Source organism: Phaeoacremonium minimum, assembly GCF_000392275.1.
Source record: "Phaeoacremonium minimum UCRPA7 unplaced genomic scaffold PA7_03_scaffold_371, whole genome shotgun sequence".
Classification (NCBI taxonomy): domain Eukaryota; kingdom Fungi; phylum Ascomycota; class Sordariomycetes; order Togniniales; family Togniniaceae; genus Phaeoacremonium; species Phaeoacremonium minimum.
In genome coordinates, this window is record NW_006921275.1 from 325,666 (window position 1) to 350,145 (window position 24,480).

Consider the following 24,480-nt stretch of genomic DNA (forward strand, 5'->3'; position numbering starts at 1 on the left):
GAATTGTTTGGCTGCTGCTTTCTCGTACTTACTCGGCGAGACCGATTTAGAATCGAGTACATCATTTTTCAAAAATGTGCGCGATCTCGACGATGACTCAGATGGCATGGCCGACGAAAGCTCTAGCGAGGACGATGAAAACGACATCAATGTTGGAGGCTCCGCCGCGATGTCTCAAGAGTTGACTGCCAGCGCCGAGATCGACAATACCCTCGCTCCTACGAATCGGCCTACGATACCACCCCTATACAGATCTTGTGGAGCCAGATTTTCAAACGATGGCAGGCTGGTCTGTTTCTTTCCCACAAAAGAGGAGAAGGCGAAGCTCCTCTTCAGTCCCAGTGACACTCTGAAAGAGCGACCAAAAGGAGAACCGAACTTCGCCGGCTTTGGACGCCTCGCACATGATTCCCCACCTCCAAAACACCGGGACCTGAACGACGATGCCTCTGCCACCGAGGATCAGTCCGACGACTCGGAAGATTCCGACGATAGTTCATCTTCGTCATCGAGCGATTCCGAGCTTACAGAGATGCATAAGGTCAACTTTTGGTATCAGCCAAGCCGGCGTTTTAGAAAGGCTTGGAGTGCGGACGATTCGGTACGCTCAAGTGGCGGCGGCACAGGTGCTGGAACAGGCACAGGAACTGGTACAAGTAGACGACGGCCCGGGCGACCGAAGAACATCATATCTTTCTACGATATGCGCTCAGAACTACCTTCCAAGAAGCAGTTTGCCCAGGAGTATGCCATATTTGGGGACGGGGCAGATGTTTGCGAGCACAACGCTCAGGTAGCTGAGAAGTACGGATATTATGACCTGGTGAATATCTGGAAGTATTCAGCCTTGCTACTGAGATCAGACATTCCTTTGGAATTGCACCAGTTACGACAAAGGCAGAAATCAATCCTCGTCATTGCCAAAGACGCACTCTCGCGATATCGAGACCATACAGCTACCAAGGATGAGGAGCTTCTGACCGGCAGAGTGAAGTGGGGAACTCATCCACTTGCACAGGATTTCGTGAACGATCTATTCGATCACTTCGAAAGACTAGCAGATGTTCAGATGTTAGCCATGCTGTCTTGCATATTTGGCGAAGCATCGACTGAGGATAGCGTGGCATACGCCGAGTCGCATCTGACACAACCCGAAACACCTTTGCCTATGAAGGCACCGTCGTTTTCGCTGGAGTATTTCCCGACCGAAACAACATTATGGAACATTCATGGTAGAAGTCAACCTAGCTCTGCAATCACAACTCCCAGGACGTCACAAACTCCTGTGCTTTTCTCCGACCCACAAAGCCCAGAGGATTTTGGCTGGGGCGGAGATCCCGGATCTCAGTCTTATTCTACCGGCGAGACGCCTCCACAAAGATCTTTGAGGGATAATCTGGGCGATCTCGACCAAACACAAAGTCTATCTACGTCTCCTGATAATAGATCCTTCCGCCGTTCTAACTCTGCCATTACCTCAACATTCACTGCAAGCCTTCCACGGACGCTGACAGGAATCGTATCCTCATCACCTCCTGCTCCTGGTCGGAAGCGACCAAGTCCAGCCGAAACAATTCTCAGCAACCTTACCACAGGAAACATCACTTGGGGCGGTTCGACGGTATTTGGGGCTCCCACACCGTCTGAACCAGCAGGGACTGCGAGAACATCAATATCTGACGACGATTATCGCCGAGATGAACTTGTATCAATGGTTCCCGTCAGCGTGTCGGTCCGCCTTGAGAATGAAATGCTCTTCAATGATGATGGCTGGATGACCACACCCCTGCTAGAGCCCAGCCGCAATCCGATGTATGCAAGCTACCGCTATGCATATGCTGAAATGCTCCAAATGTGGGGCTTGCCTCTCGCTCGATTGGAGATCATGAAGTTCAATGTGCTAAAAGAGGACAATATGGCGGCTTCAATGAGCCTTGGCGGAGCTAATACCGCCGAGAGCAGTTATCACGAGTCGAACAACCTGAACGACAGTGGCCACACCGGTACTGGAACGGCAACGGGTGCTACGTCTCCTACAATCCTCCTCGGTGGCAAGCGAGAGCAGCTTCAGGCCCTCCAGGCTTTGGGACGAGGGCTTGATGTGACGGGCATATGTCGCATACACGAGACGCAGCTGGACTCACTACAATATACCAAGCCTGACACGACTGTAGGCGGCGCTGTAGGAACCTGTGAGAAGTGTAAGCGCGTGCAATCGCAGCTAAGATGCGTTTATTGCCAAGAACCAATCGACGCGCTGTATCCGCCTTGTCTCGGATGTGGGTGTGCAAGTCATGAACACTGCCTGACTGAATGGCATGAGGCAGGGGAGACGGAGTGCCCTGCCGGAGATGAGTGCAATTGTGTCAAAGAGGCAAGCAACGGTCTGGTTGAAAGCTGGTCAGCGATGAAGGCTTTTATTGAGCGACAAAAGCTGCAACAGGCGACAGAACAGAACGCTGCAGGGAAGAGCGGATTCGGCAAGGTTACAGGGCTGGCCGGGCGTCTCAGGCGGAGATCTGTACCGGGCAACCTGAGGCCGTACGAAGAAGACGATGAAGATGCGGTTGGAGGCAGCAGTAGAGGCAGCCTGCATGGCGGAGACGACGATGAGATGGATAAGGAAGACTGGGAGAGCGTCGCGTCAATGCCCACGGGCAGTGCAATGATATCTCACGCCAAACCATCTCCACTGGGTCCTGGCACGCTCTCCGCTGCGAGACTGAGCATAGGTAACAGACTCAAAAAGTCATTGGGCGAAGGAGGTCGCCCATCGGCTCTCAGACGGCAGTCAGGTGGCATTCTGCCACCCCGCAAACCTGGCTTGTAATATTGAGGGTTTGTAGCATCTATTCGTATGCTCATGTATCCATATGTAAGGTACCTATATGTAAATCTAATGTGTTAGCTTTGGCTTTTGACGCAGTCGTGCGCTGCTGCACCAATTTGCTACCCTCGTCGCCCCTTCCCCCTTGTTATCGTCATCGCCCTTTTCCCCTGAAGCATAAGACTGAATCTCAGGAGTTCCTTCCATCTTCAACAATTGCGGTGTGCCATGTTCCTGCCGTGACGGCGTGATCGTTGTGTTGCCCCAGCCTACGTTTGTATTTACGTTGTCTGCCTACCTCCTTACCTCGGTAGGTATTGTGAACTTTCCTGCCCTCATCCAGCATCATCCATGTACCTCTTCTTGTCCACTATTCAATTCTTCCATCACGCCAACATCATCAACAATTCCATCTGGGCTGCACTTCTATACATGTTACAGCTATTCGTGCCCAGCATTACGTATCCTTCGAATCGGAATCCTGCTTCAATAGCTCACACGGCTTTGCTTGCTTTCTCTCTTGACCGTGTTCTCGTTGTCATTCCATGCTCCGAAGAAATAGCGTTAGGTCCAAATCGGACCTTCAGCGACGCAAGTCAACCTCCTCCGTTCGCAGTGTGCACCTTGAGCATATAAACGCCGCTGCTGCACAAAGGGACGCACATTGTGCTGCTGCTCATGCATTTGCTCGAGGGAGAGAGCGGTCCTCCGATGCTGAGATGCAGAACTTCCCACTACAGCCACCGGCTCCTCAGCGCGAGCAATGCAATGATACCGGCATGACTCGCAACAACAGCGTTACCAGCCGAAGCGGCGATGATAAGGTACAAGACCTCAAGCGTCGGCAAAGCGTTCGTTTCGTCCGACCACAATCCAGCCAGAGTCGCACGAATCGCCAGGCCGGTGGTAGTGAAGGGGAGAGCCACAAGATATCGAGGTCTATTTACACGCCATCAGTTACCCAGACTCATAGATCCCTCCGAGGCAATGACCGCCAGAGCACGGGAAACTTTCGCCTTTCAATGCGAGGCTCTTCACGTAGCGAAACTCAGACGAGTGCTACAATGTCTCGTACTGGCTTTGTACACGCTTTGGCCGAACCGGACGTGTTCTACACTCCTGAAGATGATATTGCCTCGATGCCATCGTCATACAGACGACTTCGCAAGACACGCTCCATGTTCGCCCCTACAAAACCAACTCCAGCTGTTGCTGATGCCGTTACGAACCACAATGAAGCCACTACGTTCCTCAGCGTCGTGTCGCCTAATGGGATTCAAGGACTTCCGTATTCTTGCTCTGTTGGTTACCATCCGGGGTCGAGCCACAAAGAAAATCGGCCGATCTCTGCTACCCCTGTTCTCAAAGCACCCAAGTCCATGAGCTTCTTGAGGAACCGACGTGAACGTATTGGCTCACTAAGCGACAGTTGTGTAAACAAAGCATTAGTGCAATCTCCCAAGCCAGCTTACGAGACAACCTCTCGTCGATCAAGACTCATTTCAAAACCGTCCATGCTCTTCAAACCCAAAACAACTCAACCGGGACCTGCCATGAAGAAGACTCTGCGAAGGAGCAGCTCTGGTAGCGCTTTGCCCTTGAGCATGACATCCGCAAGCTTTCAGCCTGTCAGAGACGGAACATTGAAGCAAAAAGCTAGGAAGGTGTCATCATCTCTGAAGAGCAAGATCAAAACGCTCTTCAGTCTTCACAAGGGTGATGATGATGCCACTCAAATTCCAAAACAGCAGGTCGAGGCCCAGAAGACTCACGTATCTCGTTTCTTTGACGGGCGATACTATGGAAACGATATTGACTTGAGCGGTGTTCGACATGAAGAGGCATCTCTCTCAAGAGTGTCATCTCATGTCCCTACACTTCATTCGGTTCCTCAGGATGAGCTCTTACGCTTCCGCCGAGGAAGCGTGGAGAGTATGGGAACCGAGGTCAGACAACTCTCCGAGGATAAATCACGAGTGACTAGTTGGACCAATTCCGACACCGAATCTTTAGCCACTCCGCAACTTCATACTTCTGTGGAGGCATGCGAGCAACAACGACTATCTGTCATTCGAGAGGTTGGAATGCATGCGCCGCCTTCGACCCTGACACCTCAGTATTATGGAGAGAGCATTCTACAGAAGCTTGATGGCACGGCTCACATCTCCATGGGTCGATCGACCAATTCAAGTCCCATTGTCAATAGCGATCGCGTTTATTCGGCCCTGATGAAGAGAGCGAATGAGACGAAGCAGCTTGCTCATATCGTTGAGCAGCAAAGGAAATCCAGCGGCGCGAACTCGTACCCTTTCCGAACGATCACGTCAAACACGAGCACTACCGAGGGCTGTCAAGACGGGAACGACCAACCGAGCATATCTCAAGACGCAATGATGGCCAACGAGGGCTGCGAAACTGACTCAGTCGACCGTCGTGCGACAACTCCGTCCACTGGCATCCATCCACTTGTCCCGACAATAGACCAGCATTCATCCACAATCCCATCACCAACGATAAGGGTAGTTCCCCGTATCAAAGAACCACATACAGCACCTTTGACTCTAAGTCACCGAAGCTCTGCTTTTTTCGGTAGCCCAGAATGCCACTTCTTCCGCACCAAAAGCCCTTATCGCCGCGCTTTGCAGGAGACGATCAACTCTCAGGAGAATGATGGCGAGTCTCACACAGAGTCGGCTCGGTCAACTATGCACTCCCAGCATCAGCTGCGCCAGGCGGAAACATTTGGATCAGATGTAGCTGGAAGGCCGGTCTATTCCGAGAGTGTCTACTCTGAGCAAAACGCAGATGACAGGGAGACCTCGCCACAAGATACATCGGGTGTTTGCGTTGTACCTCAATCATCAAGCATGCTTGGAGATGCCAGTGTCTTTGTGGATGTCCCTACCTATCGTCCAACAGGTAGTCTCGGTCAAACATCACCCACCGGTGTAATCGATTGGAGAGCATGGCTTTCTGCAAACGCCTCCAAGCTTGAACCACAATCATCTCCGACGTATTCTCGAGACGGAAGACTTGCCGAAGTTGAATACGCTCTACCAAGCATGCCTCAGTATTTTGTACATGACCATGTACCAGGTCATGTTCGAGAGTCGGCGCAGATTGACGATCAAGAAGATGCGGGAACCGATCTTGTCAATCTAAGTACACGGACACCAACTATGCCGAACGGCCCCTTCGGGACCGCTGAGCCTAATATTGTAAAAGTCTCTCCACGTTACCGCTCGGTGACGAAGAAGAACCCCTCAAGTCCGTCATTACTTCAGGAAAATGCGGTACCGCCTTCTTTCGAGTCTTCGAAGCGAACCCCATCGGTTCCTTCAACACCTCCGGTACCCTTAAAGAGTCCGTTGAGCCAATTGCCTGCACAAAACCTCAAGAGCACGACATCTGCAAGAAATCTGAGAGGTGTCAAGTCGGGTTCACCTAAGACCCCTGATCGGACGGAGTCCATAACGGCAAGGCGTACCAAATCCCTAGCGCGACTGCGTTCGTTGCACAAAATCCGATCAATGAACCTTGATACTCCTTGTGCTCCATTTGCATCTACCACGGTAACTAGCCCAAAACATTCAACGAGAACTGGGGTCATTTCTGGATCTGTTACCTCCAGTCCTCTGTTGAGTGCTGCAGTGCTACGACAATTTGGGCCAGACTTACAAGAAGCTGATTCTGAGGCAGCCATCAATGACGGAACGAACATGTCACGGACTGAACCCAGTGGCCATAGTGAGATACAGACACCCGAACACCACAGTACTGATCCAGAAACTCAAGCAATTGGCAGTAGACAGATGGTGGAAGATTTTCTCAGCAGTCGTCGACGAAGAATGACTAGCGAAGACGAAAGCCTGGCGTTTGTTTGAAGGAAGACCGAGTTACTATTATACAAATCTCTGTTCGGTCGTGGGTACGGGTTTGGTATATGTATGTTTTGCGACTGGGAGCCTGCCATTGACATTGGGAGTAGGTTTAACCGATGGCCAATAACATTTTCAATACTGGTTAGAGGAGTTTAGACGAACACGCATGGGCGGGTGCGAAATGTTCGACTGAAGTGCGTTGACGTTTATGACCACCGAGACTCACGAAGTAGTCTTCCAGAAGAGCCCTGATATCAATAGTAACTTTTTACGCTCTCAATGAAGACTGTCGTTGGCAGTATTTACTGTGACAATGCCAGAACGCCTTGATCGACTGCGGTCACGCAACAGCTTGGCATATTTCCGGCTGAATTCAGGATCACCATCGCCCATCCTAACCGTAGCCATTGATTTCCACATGATCAATCTATAACTCCCGAACAATGTTTCCTATGATGAATTGATTACCCATGCTCAGCTATCTGCCGCAACCGTGGGGTACCTGCATTTGTGGGCGATCGACTCGGCACATCTATCCCGAGGGTGGACTGCTAGAAGAACGATGAAATTTGTTCGGAGAGATTAACCGCCAGCAGGGCTATTTACATATGGCGTCTAAAATAATGCTCGTGCGAGGTTGGATGGAAGGAATGGGTAGCAAAGGGCTCATAAATAGGAAATGCATGCCGCCACTCACCTGTAGCGCAAGATCTTCAGGAGGTCATTGAGCAAATATCAGCATGCCGTTATCGACAATGGCTCAGAGGGTAGCGTTCGCTGCACTTGCAGCCTCACCGGCGGTGGTGGCGGGGGAGTTCCCAAATTGTAGGAACGGCACGGTAGGAAGTTTATAGGTGTTGTGGTCGTGCATTGGACTCTAATGCTGATTTCGTTGCAGCTGGCGACAAATCAGATCTGCAACACGACGCTTGATCCCTGGTCGAGGGCGAAAGCTGTGAGTATCGGATTGCGGAGGTCTTCTTGGAGATGTGCATAGTATCTGACCTTTGACAGCTCGTTGCGGAGTTCACCATCGAGGAGAAGATCAAGAACACGCAGGACAATTCGCCCGGTGTCCCGCGCATCGGCCTGCCGCCGTACGAGTGGTGGAATGAAGCCCTTCACGGCGTTGCGTGGTCCCCAGGGATCAGTTTCGGCGCGGCCGGGCAGCAGTTCAACTATGCCACGTCGTTCCCGCAGCCCATCACCATGGGCGCCGCTTGGGATATGCCGCTCATCAGGGCTGTAGCAGGTGTGTTCTCCCGCGAGACTGCTCGCCGTGGAGCCGAGGGGGGAAGCTAAACCGACGTGTAGAAACGATATCGACCGAGGCGCGCGCCTTCAGCAATGCCGGACGGGGCGGGCTGAACTTCTGGACGCCGAATATCAACCCCTTTCGCGATCCGCGCTGGGGCCGCGGTCAGGAGGTCCCGTCGGAGGATCCGTACTTCATCAGCCAATATGTGAACCAGCTCATCCCTGGGCTACAAGGAGGGCTGCAAGCGGATCCGTATTTCAAGCTTGTTGCCACGTGCAAGCACTACGCTGGATATGACATTGAAGGTAACTCCAACCTCCTTCTTGAGATTTTGGTGATCCGGGATGGCAGCTGAGATGTGACCAGACTGGGGCGGCAACAAGCGGTACGGCTACGACGCCGTGATCTCGCCGCAGGATCTCCGCGACTACTACCTGCCTCCCTTCCAGGCATGTGCGCGCGACGCCAACGCCCAGTCATTTATGTGCAGCTACAACGCGGTCAATGGCGTGCCGACGTGCGCTGACCCCTGGCTGCTGGAAGACCTGCTCCGGGACCACTGGAACTGGACGGGCAGCGACCAGTGGGTCACGTCGGACTGCGATGCGCTGAAGAATGTCTATAGCGCCCATCACTTCCGCAACATGAGCGCGCCGGCTGCAGCCGCGGCAAGTCTGAATGCCGGTACGGATCTGGACTGTGGCTCGTTCTGGCCGGAGAATCTCGGCGCGGCGTATAATGGCAGCTTGTTCAACGAGACCACTCTCGATGTAAGCCTGACCAGGAGGTATGCGAGCTTGGTGAGACTGGGTTACTTCGACCCATCGGAGAAACAGCCGTATAGGCAGCTCGGATGGGCAGACGTAGCGACCGCAGATGCCCAGACGTTGGCACGAAAGGCGGCAATTGAGGGCCTGGTTCTGCTGAAGAACAACGACGCGCTTCCGCTCTCGAAGCCGGGCGGTGCCATCAAGACGGTCGCGGTGATTGGGCCGATGGCGGCTGCCTCGCGGCAGATGCAGGGCAACTACTACGGCAACCCGCCCGTGCTGGTGAGCCCGGCCGCCGCCTTTCAAAAGGCGGGCTACACCGTCTTGACCATCCCAGGGGTTGGCGTTTCGTCGGGCACCTTGGCCGGCGTCGCGGCCGCGCTCGCAGCGGCACAGAAGGCCGACGCGGTGGTGTTCGTCGGCGGCATCGACAACGGCCTCGAGTCGGAGGAGCACGACCGTACCGCCATCGAGTGGCCGGCCGCGCAGGTGACGCTCATCGAGCAGCTGGCGACGCTGACGGCCGAAGCGGGCAAGGAGAAGCCGTTTGTGGTCGTGCAGATGGGCACGGTGGTGGATGCCAGCGCCGTGCGGGATAGTACTGGCGTGGATGCGCTCCTGTGGGCTGGGTATCCGGGCCAGGATGGCGGGACGGCGATTGTCGATGTGCTGCTGGGCAAGACGGCGCCAGCGGGAAGGCTACCGTTCACTCAGTACCCTGCTGGTTATGTGGATGAGGTGCCAATGACGGATATGGCGTTGAGGCCGTCGCGGGGGCAGAATGATACTGGGAAAGGTAATCCAGGGTAAGTCTTGATCTTCTCCCATTTCACTCCAAATTGGTCTAACCTGGTCGACTCAGCCGCACATACAAATGGTATGCCGGATCTCCAGTGTATGAGTTCGGTTCGGGCTTGCATTATACCAACTTCAGTGCGGTCATCTCACCAGACTCCGAGTTACTGTCGCAGTTCACCACATCTGCCCTTTTGGCACAGTCCTCAACAGCCGCATCGTATAAGGATCTTCTCCCATTCGCGTCGGTTCCAGTGACCGTGTCCAACACGGGGAATGTGACGAGCGACTTCGTCGTCATGGCCTTCTTGAAGGGCGAGTACGGGCCGAAGCCGTACCCGCTGAAGAGTCTGGCGGCCTTCACGCGCTTGCATGATATCCCGGCTGGGACAAGTGTGAATGCTACGCTCGAGATCCAGATGGGGAGCGTGGCGAGGAGTGATGAGCAGGGGAATCTGGTGCTGTGGCCGGGACAGTATAGTCTTGTGTTAGATATTGATAGCAAGGATTCGTGGAACTTCACGATTGCTGGGGATGCTGCAGTCCTTGACGTGCTGCCGCCGCGGAGGACTATCTAAACAATAAGTGGTTCTTTTGAAAAGGGGTAGTCACGGGGGTCCTTATAGAACTTCAGATTTGACACCACAGGGACAATGAAAGGCGTGCTGTCGGTCCGCGCCATTCTCGATCATGCCTCTACCCGCTGGTATACTTATAGTAGTTCGTGACAGTCTCCTTGCGAATATATGAAGGTTAAGGATGAAGAGAGGTCAAGCCAACACCTGGCGCGCGCCGTTTTGAGGGTCAGGGTTTCTGGATCAATTGGGTTTCTTCTCTCTTTTGCGTGGCGCCAGAGTTTGGCTGTTGGTTTCTCACTCTCTCCCACCTTCTTTGTCGATCATCTTGAGCGCGTGTCAAGTGTCGCGTGCGCCTTCATTCCTCATCAACTTCAGCAAACGCGACACTTTGTGGATTGCCCATTGCCATTCCACGTTTTCAACCCCATTGCTCCGTGTTTCCGAGCATCGCCCGGCCAAGGCAGTCGACGATGTCATTGCTGGGTCCTGCGAAGACATGCAGCCTGCAGCTCAACCAACCGCTCCAGCCGGGTTTTCCGTCTTTTGTGCCTTACATCTCCATCGGCGCTATATCTGAGGTTCCACCGATAGAGATCCCCTCCCCGTTTTATCATCTCTGTATACCTAGGAACGATGCCATCCTGTGCGAAGTCGTACAGTGACACCTCCTGATGGCATTTTCCTCCATTCAAACCGGTTTTTCAACTGAGGCGAGAGCCACCAGACAGTGGGCCTGTGTGGGCTGCTGGAGTCTCATACCGGATACCCGATATGTGATATCTGCAGCTATCTTAGTCCAGGAGGCTGAGCCTTGGTCTTTCTCCTCTTCTTCCCTTCGGCGTGTTGCTGCATCCCGCGCGATGATGGTGCTATATCGCAAAGTGGATCGCGGGCATCAACACTAGAACATGTTGAAGGCTGGTGCTGTCCGATAACTCCCATCGGCTTTCCTGCTGCTTGCTGCTTACGCCGGCTATGCTCCGTATATCCAGACTAAGATGCATGGAGAATGAGGAGCTCCCAGCCCAAGCTACCTGCTTGTTAGGTTGTCTAGCGTGCAGCTCTGCTATGTACAATACTGCACTGTTCCTACATTGCCCCCTTTTTTTGAGATGGATGGGTTCCCTCACAGGCAGGGAGGCAGGGCCGGCAGGCTAAAGATTGGTGTCCGGTTGGTTGCTATCCAATACCAACCCCCCTTTCCAGCCCAGCCCGTCTGTTCCGACTGCTGACTGACAGACTGACAGACTGATAGATAGACAAGCTGTCCGTTCGTTCGGGCCTCGGGAGATTCGCAGCCAAGTCAGCCAGGGCACGCGAGAGCACTCCTGCATAGTGTATAGTATAGACTACTGTATAGTACAGCGTGCATCATCCATACCCGTTGCTTGCGTGCTTAGCTTCCAAGCCGTCCGGCCAGCAGCCCTCAGTACTGGGTGTTGGTGTGCAGGCTTGCAGGCGGACCCCACCCCTTCTCCTCTCTTCTCGCAGTGAGCACACCTCCTTAGCACCCATTTAGCAGCGCCGTACCCCTCCCACCGCCGCCGTCTAGCGTGTACACCTGCCCCATTTCTCTTGGCTAGCAGGCTAGAACCCCGCCGTGAAAGCCCAGGATGGCCCAGGATGGCCCAGGACGGCCGATAAGTCGCCAAGATGCCAATCGTCACCCCTCGTACCCCTCCAACTCACGGCTCGCCTCCCGTAGGATAGGATACAGGTAATAGTAGGAAAAGGAAGAATAGGATACCGGTACATGCGCATGCGGCCCTACCTACATATTAAAAGGGCATGTCTTTTTGTATTCTATCCGGGCGCTACTATTCTTGTTTATTTTCTATGGTCTCTAGGTTGACTCACATCCTTCCTCTTTCGCCCGTTTCTGTTTGGTGTGTGTGTGGAAGAGAGAGTGTGCGCCGCCCATGTGTATGAACCACATGCAGCTGCAGTTCCTGTGAGACTTGCTATCTCTCTCTACTTTCTATCTGCGCTCTCTTCCCAGGTTGTCCTGCACTCGACTAGAGAGACACTTCACCTCACCATACCTACATTAGCATACCTTACCTGATCCAGTTCAGCCGGTCTGGCCCTGCATCTGTTCCCTCCCACACGTGTCACCGTTTCGGTCACTCTGTGCCCGAAGCCTGAAGAGTCGGGTTCCTGATTCCCTCTTATTTTCTCTCCTAAAGGTCCAGGGCTGTCTCTGTTTATCTACTCGTGACCGCCGAGTGAACCACCTCGTCCTACCTTGAGGGTGTTGTTGTGTCTTGACTGTCTGATAGTCCTGGTCACTCGCCTCGTCTCACCTCGACCGTTGACACTTTCTCTCCGGGGCCTTACTTTTTATCTTTATTATCCCTATGGTCGCGTCGGTTTCGGGAGATCAGATGTCCTCTTTGTTCCTGTCGAGTGTTTCTTGAGATCATCACTTACACCTCCTTCCTGACCCTCTTCTCTCACCTCTCTCTTCTTATCGCCCTCTTCACCGACACAGAACAACAGCCACAACTATGGCTGCCACAGAAGCTGCACCGCATTTCAGCATGAACGAGATGAGCGCTTTCCGCGCAGAGGATTTTGAAACCGCATCGATTCGCTCTGCGGCCCCTTCCTACAGTAAGTGTGCTTATCGGTGGCTGGCCTCCTTATCGGCGGCGTCGTGACCTCCGGTCCTCGGCTGAGATGTCCCGTGTCTCGACGCCGATACGTCGGGCAGCACCACCAGCTGCCTAGTCTATATGAAAAGCGCAAGAACACGGGTTAACACCAGACAGTCTCCGAAGCACCGTCTTATCACTCCCAAGCCACCACCAACAACGAGCCAATCCCGCCGTATTCGCCCCCGGCTCCCTCCTCCTCCTCCTCCGGCGCCGCCCAGCACACCCGTACCAGCTCGTCGGCGGCGGCGACGCTGCTCCTCCCCACCAGCTACGACTTCGCGCCCTCGCCCGGCCTGCCCCCCATCCCGCCGCCCGCCCCCCGGCGCCCCGAGCTGCCCAGCCTCGGCGGCTTCCGCATCCCCTCGTGGAGCACCGTGACCAGCAACCCGACGGCGCGCCACTACCACAACGTCGCCAGCCGCCGCGTCAACCAGACCAAGCACCTCGAGGGCATCAAGCGCATGGTGCTGGAGCGCGTCGAGGAGGAGGAGCGCAACCGCGTCCGCCCGCTCGAGGACCCCTATCTCGTCGGCGAGGAGGCCGCCTCGCGGGCCAGGCGGGAGAGGCTGGCGCGCGAGAACGGGGACGAGATCCTGTATAGGGAGGACAGGCGGTGGGATTTCTTCCTTGGTATGTTCTGCCCCTTTTGTGCAGCTTTGTGCAGCTCCCCCTCTTCAACTTTCAAGGCTTGCAAAGCTGCTATACCCCTGAGTATTTTGACTAATGGGATCTTGTATAGGCCAGATGAAAGACTGGGACGAGCGTGAGCGCGACCGCGGCTGGAAGGCGCCGTTCCGCCGCGAGGCAGAGACGGCGACGCGCGGGAGGCTCGCCCGGCGCATCACGGGGCGGTCCTGAGAACAGGAACCGACCGGATGGCGCCCGGGCATCTACATTCTCTCCTTCCCTTCCATCTTCTGCACTGCATGATGCATATGACTTGCATGGCGGCCTGTTTGTTTCTTCTTCGTTTCTCACATATTCCGCCTCTGCTAGATGGCCTGACTCGGGGTGGTTATCTCTTCCCCCCAAAAAGAAAAAAAGCACCAGAATGGGCCACCATCACTATGCATCGGGCGGGAGTATATTCTTTTTTTGTTATGGATCATCAATCTTATCAGCTTCATGTTGACTCTTGTCGTCGGCGTTCAAAGGCTGGCCGCCGTGCATCATCTTCTGGCATTGTCGGGGCGGGCTTCTTCGGCTACACTAGGACTTTTTGGTTTGATCTCATGTCAAGTCAGTCGTGAACCTTTTTACGATTGACCAACTGATATAGGTGGAGGAGCTGGGGGAAGGAGGGCATATACTTCGATTCTGACGCTCATTATGGGATACTGTAGGGACATATCATATGGTAGAGGTAGATCGATTCAGCTCGTCAAAAGTCTCTTGAGTAGTTCATGGTGAGCGTGAGCGTGAGCGTGACCGTGTGACCGTGTGACTGTGTAGCGTGTGAACTTGGACTCGGTGATATTCTCAGTCAAGCTGGAAGGACATGTCACGATTTTGGTCGTCGAGATGGCCTCTATTATCATAGCCGGGAGCCACAACGGCCACTAGAACATCATGAATGCCTTTTTCGATGGAAACCGTAGTCGAAATCCTTGGTCTACGGAATGGTGGCTTATGCATGAATCGGAAATAAATATATACGATGGCACAGACTACCTATTGTAATCGCCTTGATCCACTTGACGAGTGTGTGAAGCATGATCTCTGGCAAGCACAGGACTGCTAGTATGTCCGTAGTGAATGCTGGCAAACGTTTCCCACCTGCATGTTGGTCAAACGTGATCAACATTCTGCATTGAATTGTCTACCCAAAACTTCAAGTTGTACATGTCCGTAACGCCGGGCCAAATGCTATCATGGACATTCCCCCTTTCTTGGTTGAAGCCCAAGCTTTTTATACAGCCGGAGTCGGTCGCTCCGCTTCTGACATCAACAGAATCCTGTCTTTGCAAGGCATAGGTTGAGATTAGGTGGGCCAGTAGTGACACAGTCGGAACATGGCCTTCGAGAACGGCGATCGATCCGAGCTTTAACCCTTGCTCTTGGTGTTCAGGATAAGAGCGACAATCAGCCTAGACGCAGTCAGATTCACTGTACTCTCAACACCGGCAAGAGCAGCCGAATGCACAAGTCCACTCACCCATACAGACCCAAGACCTCGCCGAAGATGAGGATCAGGACCATGCCGACAAAGACCCTCGACTGGGACATGTAGGCGCGGACGCCCTTGTCGCCGACGATGCCGATGCAGTAGCCGGCGGCGAGGCCGGTGAGGCCGACGGACAGGCCGCAGGCGAGGTGCATGAAGCCGCTGAACAGGCTGTAGCTCTGCTTGGGCTGCAGGTCCTGGGCGATGAGCACGGAGATGACGAGCGAGTACACGGCCAGGATGCCCGACATGATGATGGGGATCAGGCACTTCATGATCAGGTCCGGCCGGAAGGTGCCCACGCCGGCGATGCCGATGCCTGCCTTTGCGGTGCCGTATGCGGCTCCTGCGCCTGTATTGTGCCGGCGATTGGGTCAGCTTGTGTTCTGTTCGATAGGGGGTGAATGGGGTGGCTGGGAAGGAGGGTCGCTCGTACAGCCAAAGATCATGGCGCTTGCAATACCGGCCTGGGAGAAGTAGACATGTTAGTCGGATATCCCATGTAGGTAAGTCGTGATGGACCAGGGCGGGTTGCTGCTTACCATGCCGATGAACGGCGCGAACTTGGGCGCGAACTCTGAGTCGGCCATTTTGGAAGGTTGCCTCCCTTAATAGATTGAGGGAAGAGAGATGGTTGGCCCCAGGGTGCTCGTCTGACAGCTATGCGCTGATGAAGCAGGGGCGGATGAGGTCTATACGAAGGTGCCTGTGCTTGCTTCGTTGGAGCTAGAGCTTGGAGATGGATGATGGAGTCGCGAGCAGCGTCACGTGGAGCCCCAGGACTGGCAACAGCTGGCGCAGCCGCTTAGCAGCTGCGAGTGTTTAATCGGGGTCGGGATCAGGGTCGGCCCACCCTCAGCTTGATAGGTAGGAAACATGCATTGAAACCCCTGAAAAACTACCTACTAATTTTGAAGGCTCTTGGAGCAGTCATATTAGACTGATCTACATGTAAAGTATGGCTGAGATAGGCACATGGCGAGGTTTATATATAGAATCTATGGCAAAAAGTCCTCGCTGAACTTTAGAGTCTGGCAGTCTGCTCTCTTCTACAGGATGTATGTATAATTTGGACCCCTCCCCTGACCGCCGCATTCTGCAAGCAGGGTGAATCACACGCGTCGTTTTCACGGACTGGGCGTTGCTTATCTCTGCAGGCTGGTAGGGGACTAGGTGCGTATTATTGTGCAGGAGGAGGAGGGCGAGGCGACAGGGTTGGTGCCGTTACAATCTGGCTGAAAACTGGGAACTTACAGCCGAAAGCTGGAAAGGGCCCAACAATGTGCCATATACATCCTTAATCTCCTCAGCTGCAGTTGTAGTTGCTCTAGTCTATGCCCTGGATTGCCGTGTGCCTTTCTTCCATTCCGTAGAATGAATTTTTCAGTCTCAAAAACAAAAATGTGTATGGTGATGACTGACTCTGAGTGACTGAAGTGACGTGAAATGAAACGTGGAAGAACTGTTCTGTATCAAAGCCTCGATATCTGCCTACCGCCTCGCGAATATGCTGATCCCGCTTATCCAATAGGCGATTACCACAGGTGCAGGAGGTAAGGTAGGCATTTAGTCCGGGTCCCCCATTTCAAAGTAGCGAGGCGTCAACGCATCTCGCAATAACGTCACACTCAACAGCCTTTTGTAAGGGGGAAAAAAAGGAGATACGCACGGCCAGCGCTGAACCTCGCCCTGAAGGGAACAGCCACGCCGACATTCCGTTTATCCAAGCCTCCGTTTTCTTCATCCTGCCTACGGTGCCTAGCGACTAGGATTTAAGCCGCCTGCTGGAGATATTGGCAGCCGTTATCTCAGTTGGCGGCCATTAGGCCTAACACGAGTAAGTGAATGAATGAATGAATTGAATACCCCCCCGTCCAGTACCCGCGTGTCCCCACATTTTCCCATTTTCCCCTGTGTGGCCGACAGTGCCAGACCCAGACCCAGACCCAGAACCCAGACAGAGCAAGCAAGCAAGCAATCGGGCAAGCAAGCAACCTAGACGCACGCACGACGCAAGACCAGCCCCATCCAGTCAAGCAGGCCGACCGACCGACCGACCAAGCAAGTTACTGATAACATGTTCCTTCTATTGCAGCAATAGCCATGGCAGACTACCAGCAGGACCGCATGCCTCCTCCCCGGCGGCCCCAGGAATACGGTCACTCCTCCAACTTCCAACGTGATGCCGCCTTCTCCAACATCTTCGGTGCCGCTCCTCCTCCCGGCCGATCCCAGACAATGACTTCCTCCGTCCTCCCGCCCCAGATGATGCAGCAGGATTCATCCCGTACACAGACCATGTCTTCCACAATGTCGGGCATGCAGCGGCAGCCTCCACCCAGGATGCCCCCTGGCGGCGGAGGAGGAGGATATGGCGATGTTTCCCCGAGAACCCGGACCGTAGACTCGAGCATGGCCAACGGGTATTATCAGGGACAGAGATCGATATCCAGCGGCCAGCAGGTCCCGTCTCCCCAGGCTCAGTATCTGCACCAGCAGCGGAACCAGCAGGGTCAACGACCATACCAGGGCCCTCCTCCTCAACAGGGCCCAAGATTCGACTCAAGAGGGCCACCACCACCGTCGAACTACAACTCGCGAACACCGGCGCAGAGGTTTTATCAGGGAGGGCCAGCCCCATCCTTGAACTCCGACCCGTACCGTTCACAATCGCTCGCGAGCGCCCCGAGGCAGCCCATGTATCACCCACCCCCGAACACCTACCAACAATCCCCAGCGAATGCCTTCCGGCACGCGCCATACAATGGGCCGCCTCCCCATTCCGCTCGTACGACTGCGCAAGGCCGAGTCGTCCCCGACCGACATGACGATCGATCGATGTCCATGACCGGCTACGGTTCGCATGAGCGTGATGCCCATCAGACGATGAGCGGAAGAGTCATCCCCAATCGGAGGATACCTGGCTCAAGCACTTCACCCGATGTGCCAACTCAGCAACAGAATGGCTATCCAACCTACCCCGGCTTCACACCTGCTCCAGGAGCACAAACGAGAACAACCACCATGAATTCCACCAGCGGGGAGAGCCAGCGAACAATGTCGATGGCCTCAACCATTGCGCCGTCCGTGGCTCCTAGTGAGAAGACGGATGCGCAGACTTTGGTACATCGCCCTTCGGTGAGTCGATCAATCGAGTCGGACAGGCCACCTACAGGGAAGATACGACCACCGCTGGTGTATCCTGCTCTGCTCTCTCGCGTTGCAGAATGTTTCCGGCAGAAGATTATCACCGGCGATCGCACGAAGAACGAGCTTACGTACAAGAACGCGTTCAGCGGTGCTGAAGCGGTGGATGTGCTTTCATATATTATTAGGACTACAGATCGAAACCTAGCTCTCCTCCTTGGGCGAGCCCTTGACGCCCAGAAATTCTTCCACGATGTCACGTACGAGCACCGTCTTCGGGACTCGACTGCCGAGATGTACCAGTTCAGGGAAACGTTGATGGAGGAACCCGAAGAGAAGCCACCGGTTAATGGCGTGTTTGTTCTTCTCTCGGAGTGTTATTCTCCCACATGTACGAGGGACCAACTATGCTACTCGATTGCCTGCCCCCGACGACTCGAGCAAGTGTCAAGACTCAACCTAAAGATGGGCCCCGGCCTGAAGAAGGGAGACGAGACGACTGTAAACGAAGACGATGTCGACCAAACGGATGAGCAGAAACTATGGATCAACTCCGTTCCTAGAGAGGTTGCCGATAGCGTTGACGACAGGGAGAAGAAGAGACAGGAGGTTATCTCAGAAATATGCTACACCGAAAGGGATTTCGTCAAGGATTTGGAATATCTGCGCGACTTTTGGATCATACCCTTGCGATCCAAGAACTCGCCTATCCCTGCTAACAAGAGGGAAAAGGTCGTTCGGAATATCTTTAGCAACATTATCGATCATCCTAGCATTCATACTGTCAGCTCTCGATTTGCCAAGGCTCTCACGGAACGACAACAGAAGAATCCGGTTGTCCAGAATGTGGGTGATATTTTCCTCGAATTTGTCCCTCAATTCGAGCCTTTCATCCTATATGGTTCGAAGCAATTGGAGGCCAAGTTTGAGTTTGAGAACGAGCGATCGGTCAACAATCAGTTTAGCAAATTTGTGGACGAGATAGAACGGAGGAAAGAGTCCAGGAAACTGGAGCTGAACGGTTATCTAACCAAGCCTACGACACGTTTGGCAAGATATCCTCTTCTGCTTGAAAACGTCCTCAAATATACTGAGGCCGGCAATCCTGACAAGGAAGACATTCCTAAGGTGCTAACGACGATCCGTGATCTGCTCACGAGAGTTAATCACGAGTCTGGTCGAGCTGAGAACCGATTCAATCTTCGACGGTTGAATGAGCAGCTAAGGTTCCGTCCGAATGAGAGAGTTGATCTCAAGCTTACCGAGGAGGGACGTGAATTGGTCTTCAAGAGCAATTTCAAGAAGTCTCCGACGGAACAGTCGGAGATCACCGCCTTCCTCTTCGACCATGCCGTGCTTTTGGTTCGGGTCAAGGCAGTCGGGAAAGGAGAGGAGGTTAAGGCATACCGAAGGGTAAGACTAGTATATCACACCACTACAGAGGAAATGCTCACATGAAGTCTAGCCCATTCCACTGGAGCTTCTCTCTATCAAGGAGATGGAGGAAGTTATACCCCAGAGTGGCTCCGTCAAGCGGTCTTCTTCTAGTTTGCTTCCCAATATCCGCAACACAGGCGACAAGAAAGGAGAAGGCTGGCCGATCACGTTCAGGCATTTGGGTAAAGCCGGTTATGAATTAACGCTCTATGCTACAACGCAGACAGGGAGACAAAAGTGGCTAGAGTACATTGATACCGCCCAGCAGAAGCTTCGAGCTCGTGCAGACTTCCTGAACACTACGCCCATCTCGAGCAACTTCTTCACAGCTACGAATAAAGTTAACTGTGTTGCACCTTTCGGTACGTATCAGCTGCTCATTTTGGTACTGAATTCGCTAATGATTTCTAGACGGTGGACGGAAACTGATCTACGGCACGGACAATGGTATTTACGTGTCGGACCGGAAGTCCAATGGCCAACCGCGCAAGACACTTGAGGCAACCAGCGTCACTCAGATTGACGTGCTCGAAGAATACCAGCTTCTACTTGTCCTTACAAACAGGTCCCTCGTCTCGTACAGCTTGGCAGCTCTCGATCCTAACGAGCCGGCCTTGTCTAAGAGAGCCAAGAAGATCCAGAGCCACTGCAATTTCTTTAAGACAGGAATATGCCTTGGAAGACATTTAGTCTGCTGCGTTAAGTCCTCAGCTCTGTCAACGACCATCAAAGTCTACGAGCCGAACGATGCCATGTCCAAGGGGAAGAAACAGAAGGGCTTCGGCAAGATGTTCAACGCTGGTCAAGATGAACTTAAGCCGTTCAAAGAGTTCTACATCCCGACTGAATCATCGTCTGTACATTTCCTCAAGTCGAAGCTCTGCGTGGCTTGTGCTAGAGGCTTTGAGGTTGTGTCTCTCGAAACACTCGAGACCCAGAGTCTGCTCGACCAGGCTGACACATCACTCGACTTTGTGGCCCGGAAAGAAAACGTGAGACCGATACACATTGAACGTCTCAACGGCGAATTCCTCCTCAACTACTCCGAGTTCTCGTTCTTCGTCAACAGGAATGGCTGGAGAGCAAGGCCTGAATGGAGGATCGACTGGGAGGGAGCCCCGCAGAGCTTTGCGTTATCGTATCCCTGGATCTTGGCCTTTGAGCCCAACTTTATCGAGCTGCGTAACATTGAGTCTGGTGCCGTCCACATTGTGCCGCACAAGAATATTCGCATGCTGCACAGCAGTACGCACGAGGTAAGTCTTGTCTCATTTCGAGTAATTTCATCGGTCCGTTAGCAACTCTAACACTGGATCCTAGATATTATATGCGTACGAAGACGAGAGGGGAGAAGACGTGGTGGAGGCGCTCGACTTCTGGAAGAGCCAGCGCAGGTCCGAGCTGCCGCAGGGATCACCGGATCGACTCGCTGGACTCGGGTCGCCGCCAGGCCACCATTCAAGACTGGCGCAGTGAGGAACGGAAGGCCGGGTTGTTGAGCTGATCCTCGCAACGATCGCGTCCCGCTGCCATCCCATTCTTATGTGAACTCTTACTAATGCCCCTCCTCGCCGTTATGCGGCTCTCCGTTATTCTCCATATAGAGAGGCAGCCGCGTTGTACCAAAATCCACCCGAGTTTCTCGCTAGTCACACAGGACGGTCTCAGGATACGGACTGGCCCCAGAACAGGCCGCTTTTCACCAATCTTCTCTGTCTGTAGTGGATGTGAAAACTTTGTGTCGAGTGTTTCACACTCTGGACGTTGCTTTTCTACGCCACAGACGCAGCGGTGTAACGACTCCTGCGCAACATGCGGCAGCGGGACGCGGCAGATCTACCGGCCATCTGCCGTGTCCACGTGGTCTACTTGATGCATGGTTCGACTCACAAGAAGATGCACGAGTGGGATGTTCCATCGTTTCTCGATTTCTCCCTGGTTCCCATTTTCGAGAGCAGTCGTGTAGTCATACTTGAGCAGAGAGAGAGAGAGAGAGATTGAAGAGCGAGCCGGATTTCAGACGCTAGAGGGGAGATAGATGGATGGCCGACCGAGGATGAACCGGGCATGGACTGGAACCGAGACTGTGTCGTTGCCGTCGTTGTTGTTGCGTGTGTGTATGTTTTTGTTATCTAACTGGCGTGGTGGCTTTTCTGGCGACATATCTTTTTATTTTCTCACTTGAGATCAGCACAGCACAGCAAATTAATAGCATTGTATCTGCGGCGATTTGAGCACCGTCTTCTCTCTTTCCTCTCTGTGCCCGTATTCATTGCTCTGATGCGTCATTGCTACACACGTCTACTTTCCCCCTTTCCCTCCTCAGATGGATGAGTTGAGCTGGAACAGGGCCTAGAACTTGTCAGATAGGTAGCGAGGAAGAAGCGTGATGGTTGATGAGTGAGTGAACAGATGTGTCCGGTCTCAGCGCGCGAGCCAATCCCGCCGTCCGCCCCGGACGACGCTATGACGAGGCAGCCACGGCTTGCGGCGAGGGTTGCAACTGACACGGCTCGTCCTCCGGGCTACGACGTCGGGCTGCTGCCGCTGAAGTAGTCACTGGAGGCGGTCAGGGAGACTGGAAGAGAGTAAGGCAATAAAGAGGAGGATCCGCTGCGTTCTGACCACCAAAGGTTTAGACTGCCCCAAGATCGTCCCGTCCGCTGTGTGTCAAAAGCCTGCCTGCCTGCCTGCTTTCGAGCTGTCTGCCGTGTTGCCATGACCTATGATGACAGTCTCGTTACTAACAGCTGCCTACTGTACCTACCTGTCTGTATCCCTGCCTGCCTGCCTGCCTGCCAGCCATAGAGACCATACAGTACCGTATGCAGCCCGGAAGGGATGTGCCTCGGTGAAGCGAGGCCGAGTTGGGATAGGGCTGTTTCATCCAATCTCTGTCAGTGGGATTTCTAGAAGGGCTGCGTGTCTGTGTTATGTATGCAGCCTAGAAAACACCGTTGAGAGTTGGAGCCATGTATGTAGTACACACACACTCTCTCTCTTACGCACACATCGGATCGTACATTGGCATGCCATGCCATGCCGTGTCATGCAATGCACCGAGCGAAGGAAGGGCAAAATAGGCGAATTGACGATCTGAACGTGGCTCCCCCGGACTTTGCTCCCGTAACACCATCATCATCCATGTGTGTAAGTCTGCGTGCGAGACGAGACCAGGTAGAAACCGAGATGGCAAGAACGAGGGAAAAGAAGAAAGGATGTTGGGATGGGTGAGTGTCACCCGCACCTTGACCCATACCCATACCCATACCCGATCAGCCTGCCGATGGTGGATTGCGGCGGCCCTCTGCGTGGGGTCAGTCGAGCATGGCGTGCATCAGCCCAGCCCCAAGCCAAGCGAGGAGGAGGCGGTAGCTTGCTCCAACAGTTGGGGACGGTGATCGATCGAATCGAACGAACTCAGACTCGGCAAAATCCGGTTTCTTTTTCTTTTTCTTTGTCATTCCAGTATTGATTGTTCTGACATAACTCTAAATCTGGCAACAGGAAACAGAGGCGTTTTGAGAATGAAAAAGGAGCCCCACGGCCCTTGTTTGGCACCTGCGACGTGAGGTGTTTCCTTGCCGGGACCAGGGCTGTATACCTCGGTAGGTAGAGCTGCGGGTTGTTCCATCAAAGGGCCACCTCTGGCTGGCGTGGTTGCGGCACGGCAAAACAAGACAGGACAAAAGACCAGCTAATGAGGATGGCGGTTGTGATGATTAATATGACGAAGAGAGAACAAGAAAAGAGAAACAGCGGCACAGGTACCAAGACGGCAATGGAGAGGATTCGAGCAGATTGGGCCCGCCATAGCGAGGGAAAGAAGAGAGAGTTGAGGCCGGGTCCTCAATTGCGTTTCTCTGTGCCGTGGTTGACAGCTTCGGCTAAGGACAATTACAGACGGGTACGTACCTATAGCATGGCTGTCTGATACTGTACAGTACCTACCTACCTGTGTAGCTGTCCCGGATGCACACTGATCGACCGGTGCACACTGGTGCAGTGTAGTGTAGCTGCGGCTTACAAGCGTCTCTTTCTGGCTCTGCCTCCAGTCCATCCAGAATCGTGAATCCATATCATATTACACACCCCCCCATACTGAATCCATACAGTGCTTCATCAAGCATGAGAAGCTGCTGGCTGCTGCTGGCTGCTGCTGTGTCACGGCGACCGGTCAGGCCATGCATGAAGCTCCACGAGGGGGCGCGCGCATGGTCCGTATGGAGTCAATGGACGGCCCCCATCCTGCACAGAAGAGCCCCAATGGCGCCCCCAGAAGAGACCCCTGGAAGACCCATGAGTGGCCCGGTTCACACCTCCCGGGAATCTGGAACCTGGTTCCCCAGTGCCCCACGATTTGCCTCGTCCCAGGAGGTACCAGGCGTCCCAGCCCTGACCGGTCCGTGGATTGGCTGTGGGCGAGCGGCACTATCGCGTATGGGCAGGCCCGGTTATGCAGTGGGAGCACTAGGGAGCATTTTAGCAGGACTAGAGACGGGGCCAGTGTCAGTCAGTGTCAGCTAATTATAAGTCATCTCTCCCGGGGACTGGCTGGGCGGGCCATGGAGACATGGAGACATGGGATGGGGAAGCTTTGCCGGAGACAGCCCCCTTCGTCGTCGTCGTCGTCGTCGTCGTCGTATCGTATCATGACTGACTGACTGAGTGACCGAGTGACACTGAAGACGGCAGACATACACAGTAAGACCTACCTCACCCACTCCTTTGACTTCCGGGGGGGCCGCCTTCCGTCCCATCCATCCCATACCATCCCATGGATAAGACAGGTACCCCTACTTACTTAATAAACGCCTCGTAGCCACGAATTGTCTGATTCGTGTTGAGCTCCGCTCTTCTCCTCCCAATTCGCTTTTTTAGTATTTTGGGGCTGCTGCACAACAAGCTGGCTGCATATATAATATAGAGTTGATCGACCAAAGCTTAGATCTAGACTGTAACTCAA

General features: G+C 53.8%; 4 protein-coding genes across 4 annotated transcripts; 3 read left to right on the plus strand and 1 right to left on the minus strand.

Annotated features, from left to right (window-relative positions):
* Positions 1-7,588: 7,588 nt before the first annotated feature.
* UCRPA7_4868 (putative glycoside hydrolase family 3 protein) lies at positions 7,589-10,109 on the plus strand (the record flags this gene model as incomplete). The annotated part of the gene is made up of 6 exons (XM_007917419.1): positions 7,589-7,663; positions 7,723-7,960; positions 8,023-8,271; positions 8,333-9,542; positions 9,599-9,613; positions 9,671-10,109. 6 exons carry the CDS (start codon positions 7,589-7,591, stop codon positions 10,107-10,109), a joined length of 2,226 nt encoding a protein of 741 aa, XP_007915610.1.
* A 2,507-nt stretch (positions 10,110-12,616) lies between these two features.
* Positions 12,617-13,624, plus strand: UCRPA7_4869 (hypothetical protein; the record flags this gene model as incomplete). The annotated part of the gene is made up of 3 exons (XM_007917420.1): positions 12,617-12,722; positions 12,881-13,396; positions 13,506-13,624. 3 exons carry the CDS (start codon positions 12,617-12,619, stop codon positions 13,622-13,624), a joined length of 741 nt encoding a protein of 246 aa, XP_007915611.1.
* Positions 13,625-14,810: 1,186 nt separating this feature from the next.
* UCRPA7_4870 (putative vacuolar atp synthase 16 kda proteolipid subunit 2 protein) lies at positions 14,811-15,520 on the minus strand (the record flags this gene model as incomplete). Its single annotated transcript, XM_007917421.1, has 4 exons — positions 14,811-14,853; positions 14,922-15,282; positions 15,367-15,397; positions 15,473-15,520. 4 exons carry the CDS (start codon positions 15,518-15,520, stop codon positions 14,811-14,813), a joined length of 483 nt encoding a protein of 160 aa, XP_007915612.1.
* A 2,434-nt stretch (positions 15,521-17,954) lies between these two features.
* Positions 17,955-20,990, plus strand: UCRPA7_4871 (putative rho guanyl nucleotide exchange factor protein; the record flags this gene model as incomplete). Its single annotated transcript, XM_007917422.1, has 4 exons — positions 17,955-19,490; positions 19,543-19,876; positions 19,926-20,770; positions 20,835-20,990. 4 exons carry the CDS (start codon positions 17,955-17,957, stop codon positions 20,988-20,990), a joined length of 2,871 nt encoding a protein of 956 aa, XP_007915613.1.
* Positions 20,991-24,480: the final 3,490 nt, after the last annotated feature.